This window comes from Cherax quadricarinatus, chromosome 50 (assembly GCF_038502225.1).
Source record: "Cherax quadricarinatus isolate ZL_2023a chromosome 50, ASM3850222v1, whole genome shotgun sequence".
NCBI classification, from domain to species: domain Eukaryota; kingdom Metazoa; phylum Arthropoda; class Malacostraca; order Decapoda; family Parastacidae; genus Cherax; species Cherax quadricarinatus.
The window spans coordinates 26,009,568-26,019,053 of record NC_091341.1 but is presented as its reverse complement, the minus strand read 5'-3'; the positions used below and the strand labels follow the sequence as shown (position 1 = coordinate 26,019,053).

The following is a 9,486-nucleotide window of genomic DNA, read 5'->3' as shown; positions in this document are numbered from 1 at the left end:
CGTTTAGATATTTGGGAGTAAATTTGTCGGCGGATGGATTTATGTAGTACGAGATTTACCATGGAGATAATGAACGAAAAATAGTGGGTGGTGCATTGAGATATATGTGGCGGCAAAGAACGTTAACCATGGAGACAGAGAAAACCATACCACGGGTGGGGGTTAGAACCTGTGATCAGACATCTGAAATGCCGTATCTGTGCGCCTCTGCGAAGACAGTGATATGTGTAAATGATGGTGAAAGTGTTTCTTTTACAGGGAGTCACCTTGCCTCGGTGGGAGACGGCCAGTGTGTTAAAAAAAATTCGATCCCCTTCTGGGATCTTCTTCAGCTGTAGAGGATCCCAGAATAGGGTCGGAATATACAGATTAATTAATGAATAATAACTTGAATTAAATTTACCTGAGTATGTTGGAAGTATGTTGTGAGTGTGACGCAGTGGTGAAGAGCACCAGGTGACAGCCAGTTAGATGGTGCTCCACCACCTGACCCACCATCACGCCCACATCCACGCCCACCTGTTTCACAGTTCCGCCCACTTCCCAAATGTCTGAACTTACAGCGCTCACCAGTATGGCAAGCACTGCCATTATATGACTCCAGAAGAACATCATTGCAACCTGCATTAACGAGATATGATTTTCTGTAAAATACCTCTCCAAACCCTTCATTATCAAATAAAAAATGAAAGAGAAAACGAAGATACAAATATATATAATTGAAATGTAAATTACAAGTGTAGATTAAACGTGTAGAAATTATCACCCCTGACAAGTGTCGGATCAACTTGGCTCTGATAGATATATTGGACAACAGGTCTCCAAGAGCAACAGTCTGAACTGCCAGTCATTTAACAGTAAAACATGGCCACCAGAGAGGACTGAGGGAGTTGGTAAAACTCTGGAAACCTGTCACAAAGATACAGTTAAATCAACAGGTATGGTATGTGAATTAATATGGCCTTTCAAATAAGTGCTTCTAAATAAGAAAAGGCTATATATATAATAGGAATAGATGTTAGGGTCATGACTGAAACAGAACTCGAGAAAGTATCTTGAGCAGCATCAAATAGGAAGCAATGAGAGAAAAAATTGGGTTGGGCAGGATTGGCAATACTCCATAAAGACAACTGAAATTTTGAGGAGATTACGAATACATAAAATGAGTACAAAACACTATCCAGTAGTGACTATGAAGTGAGGAGAAGCTGAAGCAACAACACCAGTTACTAATGATCCTCAGTTAAACTCAATAGAGCAAATTTTAATTCGATTATAAATTTATAGTAAGTTTTTTGGAACTACAGATTATAGGTGACTATTTGTCGCAGTGAAAAAATGTATGTGTGTATTTTGGTATATATTTATATCTTTTGATCATAGTGTGTGTGTGTGTGTGTGTGTGTGTGTGTGTGTGTGTGTGTGTGTACTCACCTAATTGTGGTTCCAGGGGTCGAGACTCAGCTCCTAGCCCCGCCTCTTCACTGAGTGCTACTAGGTCCTCTCTCTCCCTACTCCATGAGCTTTATCATACCTCATCTTAAAGATATGTATGGTTCCTGCCTCCACTACATCACTTGCTATACTATTCCACTTCCTGACTACTCTATGACTGAAGAAATACTTCCTAACATTCCTTTGACTCATCTGGGTCTTCAACTTCCAGTTGTGACCCCTTGTTTCTGTGTCTCCTCTCTGGAACATCCTGTCTCTGTCCACCTTGTCTATTCCACAGGGTACTTTGTATGTTGTTATCATGTCTCCCCTAACCCTCCTGTCCTCCAGTGTCGTCAGGCCGATTTCCCTTAACCTTTCTTTGTAGGACATTACCCTTAGCTCTGGATCTGGCCTAGTTGCAAACCTTTGCACTTTCTCTAATTTCTTGACGTGCTTGATCAAGTGTGGGTTCCAAACTGGTGCTGCAAACATGTGTGTGTGTGTGTGTGTGTGTGTGTGTGTGTGTGTGTGTGTGTGTGTGTGTGAAAGATTTGTTATTGGAGGGATTATCAACAAAAAGGCGTACTGGAACACAGCATTAATTTTATTTTTTAAATATATATATATATATATATATATATATATATATATATATATATATATATATATATATATATATATATATATATATATATATATATATATATATATATATATATATATATATATATATATATATATATATATATATATATATATATATATATGGTGAGAAAATAAGGTACTCAAGCAGCATTAACGAGATAACTCATTTTTTTTCTCATGTATTCCTTTTATTGGCTTGTAGAACAGACACAATGGCTTCCTCTCTGAGCACTGGAGATCCTCCTCCTCCTCCTGTTCGTGGTCAGTTTAATATGAAAAATTACTTTCTTTTTAATGATTAAGTGGCTTAGCCATTTTATTTTCTATACCTTTTCCTAATTGTATATATTTCCATATTTATATCCACTATTTTCTGAGGAATCATTAATTCTTCGTTTACCTAAACCATTAACATAACAAAATAAATACCTTTAGAGTTGCACATGCTCGTAGTATTCTGAGTAAGGCTTGATATTTCCATTCATCATTTCTTGGTAATAATTAAAATTATTTCTAAGAATTTCCTCTTGGTATGTTTTTTTGCACCTCTCGTTGTGAGAAATCAAAGAAACTAAATTCTTTTGCATTGTGTCAGTTATAAGATAATTTTTGTAATTCTGCAATATATTAAAAATGTCATCTCTCTTTGTATAAGTACTTGGATGTTGATAGGCAGATTTAACTACAGGTTCATACGACTTAAAGATATGTCTGCCATCCAAGTGCTTGTCCTGAACTGTGGCTGCGTTGTACCGGTTGACCCAGCGGTACACTGTAGAGATGCTGACACCTGTTTCACTGGAGATTTCCTTTGCTGACATTCCATCCAGCGACATCAACACAATTCTGACGCGAGTGGCCAACATCAACTCTTTGTTTTGTTTCAGCTTTTTCATAGCACTGACTCTGTCAAATGAAATAATCACAGTTGTACAGAAGCATTTCAGTAACTCGTGTTTATTTAGTTTAAACGTTGCGACTCGACAATAAAATAAATTTACATCAATATCAGAGTTCAGTTCTACTGTGTAAGAGAAATTTGAATAATAAATAACAGAAAATACGTAACAGTTCCAATATTTTTTTCAGTAACATCCTGGTATTTTTACAGCACGACACTACCAGACAATGTCATTCTAATAATAAGTCTATTGTAACTTTATCAAAGAGTTTCTCCAAGAAACTGAACATACTATAATACCACCATAACTGTTGAAAAACTAAGAACATCAGTTAGGCAGCAGCTTATAGTTTTAGGATGAAGAAGTTCTCAGCTGCAGGGCGAAATTTAAAGTACTTTACATCTCTAACCTTATAATTATTTTTTCCAGGTGGAATCGTTTGTGATATCGACCAGTGATTATTACACTTTGTATGTATGTATATATGTATGTATGCATGTAATATATATATGTATATATATATATATATATATATATATATATATATATATATATATATATATATATATATATATATATATATATATATATATATATATATATATATATATATATATATATATATATATATATATATATATATATATATATATATATATATATATATATATACATATATTGTTAGTTTAACTGAATTCTTTCTTTCTGTTAATATGTCTCTTCATATAACTCCGAATAACAAACTCGTAGAGAAGTAACGTCGTAATATTCACTAATAAAGCAGACTGAGTAAAACCTTCCTGGTTTATGTATCACTCACCGTGTGGCAGCGTCAGGGATTTTTTGAAGTCTTCTTCACTGGTTGATGCCGCTCGCGTCGTTCCTCCTCAGTGACGCAAGACGGCCGGGGTTCTATTTATCAACGGGGACCTGTAAAGCCGCGCAGGAGCGACAACTACCTCAGTTTCGTCAATAAATTACGCAATAATTGATCCTCTGTCTTGGTAACAATATATGAACTCACTTGGTAGATCGAATAATTTACTCGTGTACACAAATACACTCGGAGTTATACATGTGGCCAAACACATATATTACACAGATATACACCCACCCACCAACCCCCCCCCCCACACACCATGCTATGATATAAATAACTTTCATATATAATAGCTATATTGTCAGTGATATAATCACAGGCAATGATTTTAGGAGCTTCCGCAACTCTTGAAAACTGGTCCGTTTAAAGGGACACATTCAACGGGAGACATCTGGATATGATATAAATGACTTGACATACGAAATATATAGATAGATCTGGTAATTGTCTTTCATACCTGTAGAAAAGGGGCTCACTTAAAAGGACTCTTTTAAAGGGGAGGCATCAGTAGTTTCAAGGGAGACATCCATAGTTTATACACACATAATAAAGTGTTTGTGGGATTAACAAATCCTTTAACATGATGGTAAACACTTAAAATAAATAACAAAAGTAACTGAGAGTAAAATCGAACAAAATATGCATTTTTATCATTTTACTGGTTAATTGGGCTTAAAACCCAATTATCCTGTTTACCTTTTACCTGTGATGAATGGTTTGAAAAACCGACAAGATTGATGGACTGAACACATCGACTCCAGGCTGAGGGATTGATTACCTCATACTCCTCCTCTCCTTACGCCTTACTCTTTGTATTGGACTGATGAAGCCACTGTGTGGCGAAACGTTTCCTGAATAAAGATTCCCATATGCTGCATAAGTGTCTCAATCTCCACCTTTTACCTGTCCACCTCCAGTCGAAAACACTTTAATCCCAAATCTTTGCGTATTAAGACCATAGTAAGCTTAAATAAGATATATATCCCTCCACGCTTACATACACTGTTGTTCTCAGTGCATATTAATAAAGATGATAATTCGTTATCTGGGCTTTAAGTTTTATTGCACTTTTTATTTCACTTGTAAAAAATATTTAAATATATTTTTTAAGGTTCTTTAATTCATATTCAAAGATAGAGGGAAATTTCAAGAAATATAACTGAGTGAAATTTTATTTGCAGCCATATATAGAAAAGAATATTTTATTATTCAAAGTGTGTAATTGTTGTTAATATTTTAAGTATATTAGTAAATTGTATTGTGTAATTAATATACGTATGAAGTGCTAGTTTCACCTAATTATTTCAACAATTCCTACATTTTAACATTAACTAAATTCTAACAACTAAACAGCTGTTGCTGTGACTGTAACTTGAAGAGGATCCCTGACGGGGGTCGAAATATGCAGATCGATCAGTCTCCTGAGTTTCTTTTTTCATGTGGGTTATCACTGAGCAAATACTTAAGAAATTAGACAACAAATGACTCAAAATGTTTCTTCCAGCATCATCATCCCCGGCACGAGGTCTAGCGATGCTGGAAAAGGCTTTACAGAGGCGAGGAGCGCCAGTGGATGAGGCGTCCTCCCAGAAGGGTGAGGAAGGCGATGCTGGATCCCAACAGGATCAGGTAGAACTCAGCAGGGCCAGATTAAGAAGTCTCCGGGCCCTAGGCTATTCAGATTGGCGGGGCCCCTTTGAGTTACGGATAAGCGAAGCTACCCCTTCCATCTTGGGGGTGGGGCGGGGTCGGTGTGAGCCTGTTTAAGGTCTAATTAAATACATTCTGGCTATTTAGATTAAATTTAATAGGGAAAGTACATCAAGACAACCAAAACCATTTACCAACAGCCATTATAACTATCTTGTTAAATCATGCATTTTAAAGAGAATAAACTCAAGACAGCATAGTATTACTAGATTAAGTTATTAAAGTAGTGACATCTATGGTTAGGTTTATTTATTTTTATTTTATTTTATTTCATTATTTATTTTTGTTTTAATTAATTTTTAAAAATCAATTTTACTCTCCAAACACTTGAACTTTTTAGGTAGGGACCCCTTTGCACTTGCACCATGTGCGCAGTCTTGGATGAGCCCCTGAACCCCTTGGACCACGGGGCCCCCAAATGCGCGGGGCCCTAGGCAAATGCCTAGTTTGCTTATGCGGTAATCCGGCCCTGGGTAGAAGGCGTCCTGCAGGTGATGCAAACTCAGGACCACATCATCGTTCTATGCAATTTTTATTGCTTTTAAAATCTTATAATATTTACTTAACGTATATGGTATGACGTTGTGGAAAACAGTTTACCACACATTCGACTAATTTACAGTTTGAACCTAATGAGGAATTTCTGACAAATAGAAGCCGAGGGGTTGGATACGTTAGGCAATACTATTCATTGTAAATTTTAGCACGAATATGTTAGGATCAAACGTAAATTTTGATGTTTAAAAAAATCATCATCAAAACATTCATAGATTAATATAATTGTAAGACCAGTACCACAGAGTTTATCTCACATCATCTGAGTTATGAGCTCATTAGGACTACGGAATCCTCTTGGTCCGAGGTCTGGCGAGGCTTCGATGAGCGTTGCTGAGATGAGGAGAACCAGTGGGTGAGCTTCTCCCCCAGAAGGGTGAGGAAGGCAACGCTGCAGCCGACAAAGAACAGATAAAAGGCGCCTTGCATGTGAGTGAGCCCCAGAACTACCTTCGTGTCATCACCCTGAGGTAGAGAGAAGGTGGGATATGATACGTACATGTATGTGTTTCTAATTTATATTCTTCAAGGACTGCACTTGTGTGTTTTCTCTTCACCACCATAACACTACTTTGAGAAAAGGGAGCTAAAAAAGACGTGACGAGCTAATCAGTGACACAGTGAAAGAAAACATCACATAGAAATTCAGAATTACATTTAACAATACTATCTAGCGTCAGTGGGCCCTTCAAGGTGGTCCCTTGATGCTGGTGAAGGATTCTTGATTCAAGAAACAGGATCAATCCTCCTGATAGATCACATCTGATTACCCCACTTTTTTACCCACCCACTTTATGGCCTTTATGGGTTTAGTGCTTCCCTCTTAATAAAATTATAGATTCAGTGAATCGAAAGATATAAGGTGGGACCAAGAGCTGAACCTCATCCTACTTTACACAAAATAAAATGGGTAATTGCAAATATGTGATAGCATCACGGACTCACTGTTTTGAGGTATACAACATGTTAAGATATTCTAAATAATATTAAAAATTCCTTCTATATTCATGGGTTGCATACTGTATCAAAATATATCAGTAAAAAAATGATGTCCACATATATTATGGGTTAATTAGTGTTTATATTGTGTCTAAGAAAGAAAAATAATGTCAGGTTTACCTGCAGAGTGTTTGCCTGATTTAATTGATGGTTTACCTGCAGAGTGTTTGCCTGATTGAGCTGATGGTTTACCTGCAGAGCGTTTGCCTGGTTTAACTGAAGGTTCAGTGAAGACGCTAGTCTGCTCTCTCTTACTCGTTTGGCCATGATGTCCTCGGTCCAGTAGCTAATTATACCAGTGTCTTCCAGCCGAGACATTAGCTGGATAAAACGTGAGTAAAATGGCGAGCCTTGCCTGTAAATATAAGAAGGAGCTTAGTAAAAGATGGGGCTCTGTTGTATATATACTTGTCACTTTATAACTCACTGATGAACTGGGATTTGCATGAACTGCATGCGAGTTATGCCACGAGATATTAGTTCAATAAGCACGTCACTAAAATCTGAAATGATACCGATGTTAGCCAGGAAGACTTGTTCAGAGTCAGACATGTATGTGTGTCTTCTTGCATTATCCACCTCTGTTAAATGTATATATGTGAGTACAACATCAGACAACAATTACAGTATAGTGAGAGTTACAGTCTATTTTTTACTTCATGTAATTTTTCCCAATTCCTATGAATTTCAGCAAAACTGTAGTCTGTTACAACAACGTAAGTCTGGATACTTTCCTCAGCCCCCAGCCGAAAACGGCTATGACGGAGATTCCTTTGTTACTGATATAGAAAGGTGTGACACCGAAGGCGTCGGTGTAGCGGGAGGCAACTACCACGTTGATGTAGTTCTTGAAGTCTATAAGGGAGAACCTGCCTGCCAGTACCTTTTTCAGGGCTTCGTCTACCACTAGCACCTGGGGAAGGGAAACGGGGGAGGGGAAGATGTTTGTTTATGTATTTGTATGTATCCCAAGTTGAAATTATGACACATGTGCAACATCTGGGTATCTTTATTTTTCTTACAATAAAGATACCCAGATGTTGGACATGTGTCTTAATTTCATCTTGTCGGTATTGTATACCATTCTTGTACAACATATACCCCATGTATTGAGGCAGTTACGTGCTTTGATTTGTGTATGCATTTGCTAATTCAGTGGTTTTGTACCTTAATGGCTGACAGAGGGAAACAGAGAGATAAATTATCTGCTTAAAATGTATGACAAAACCTCTGTAATATCTTGAAACTCTTATGAATTAATCTAATAACCTTTTATACTTAACTCACCTCCATACCTCTATAAACCCGGTTCACCGCAGGGTCAGTATGTTTGGCGAAATATTCATATGCTGCACCGCCGAACAGCCAAGGCTCAGTTCCCCATTTCCAGTTGTCCCGCTTGATCAAGTCCTGGAAGCTGTCCAGTGTGGGAGATTTACCCTGGACTGTCAAGTGAGCGATCAAGGAAGAACTGAACACTGCGCTGATCACCAGACAAAACATAAGCCACCACCCAACAAGCATCTGCAAGCAGGTAAATGCAGTTACTGATCACCAGAATATAGAGCTCAACGAATACATCAATGATATAATAATGTAATTGTTTATAACGTGACGAATCAGCATAAGAAAATATATAATCCGTTAAAAAATGTTTCTCATCAGTGTTTACAATAAAACTAAGAGATATTGTAATGTTGAATACAAGGTTTAAAAAAAGAGAAAAACCAGATTAACGAGGCTAGAAATAGTCAGTTATTCTATAAATTGCAAATAAAAACTCTACTACGTTACGGTCAGTCGTGGACCATTATCAGGCAGCAAACGAAAAAGAAAATTAGAAAAAGCCAGACGTCAGATCATGGAATGAAAGCAAGGACACAGCTGATATTATGTTACGTCAAGAGAATCCTTAAAATAAAAGCATTTGACAATGTACGTCAACAAGGCAAGAATGTACAGAAAAAAAATCGGTTATAATGTTTAGGTTAGGAATGTTTTGTATGAGGGTCAGTTCAACAAGATGACGTCTGTGAAGGTCAGAAAAGAATAGCTACCAAAATAAAATATATTTGTATAAATTATACTTCAAAATAAAGGGGATTGGCATATAAACAAATTATAGTGACATGGATATTTGTGAGATTTATTGAATTTTTTTAAAACAGTGGACTAAGGAAGTCCTCAGAGCTGTCTTTCTTGCTGGCAGTTCATATTATGTCGAGAACATATTTGCAACCTACAGTAGAAGATGAAACTAATCAAAGACATAAGAACATAAGAATAAAGGAACACTGCAGAAGGCCTACTGACCCATAAAAGGAAGGTCCTTATCAAAATCACCCCTACCCAAAGCTA

The 9,486-nt window shown here is 36.9% G+C and overlaps 1 protein-coding gene across 1 annotated transcript in view; it reads right to left on the bottom strand.

Annotated features, from left to right (window-relative positions):
* Nucleotides 1-6,396: 6,396 nt before the first annotated feature.
* LOC128695305 (glutamate receptor ionotropic, delta-2-like) overlaps nt 6,397-9,486 on the bottom strand; it is a 14,511-nt gene continuing 11,421 nt past the window's right edge. The window contains exons 9-12 of the mRNA XM_053785808.2: nt 8,416-8,652; nt 7,845-8,041; nt 7,321-7,483; nt 6,397-6,594 (exon numbers count right to left, since the gene is read on the bottom strand). Of these exons, the coding sequence (XP_053641783.2) occupies nt 6,397-6,594; nt 7,321-7,483; nt 7,845-8,041; nt 8,416-8,652 (795 nt within the window). The remainder of the gene's footprint in view (nt 6,595-7,320; nt 7,484-7,844; nt 8,042-8,415; nt 8,653-9,486) is intronic.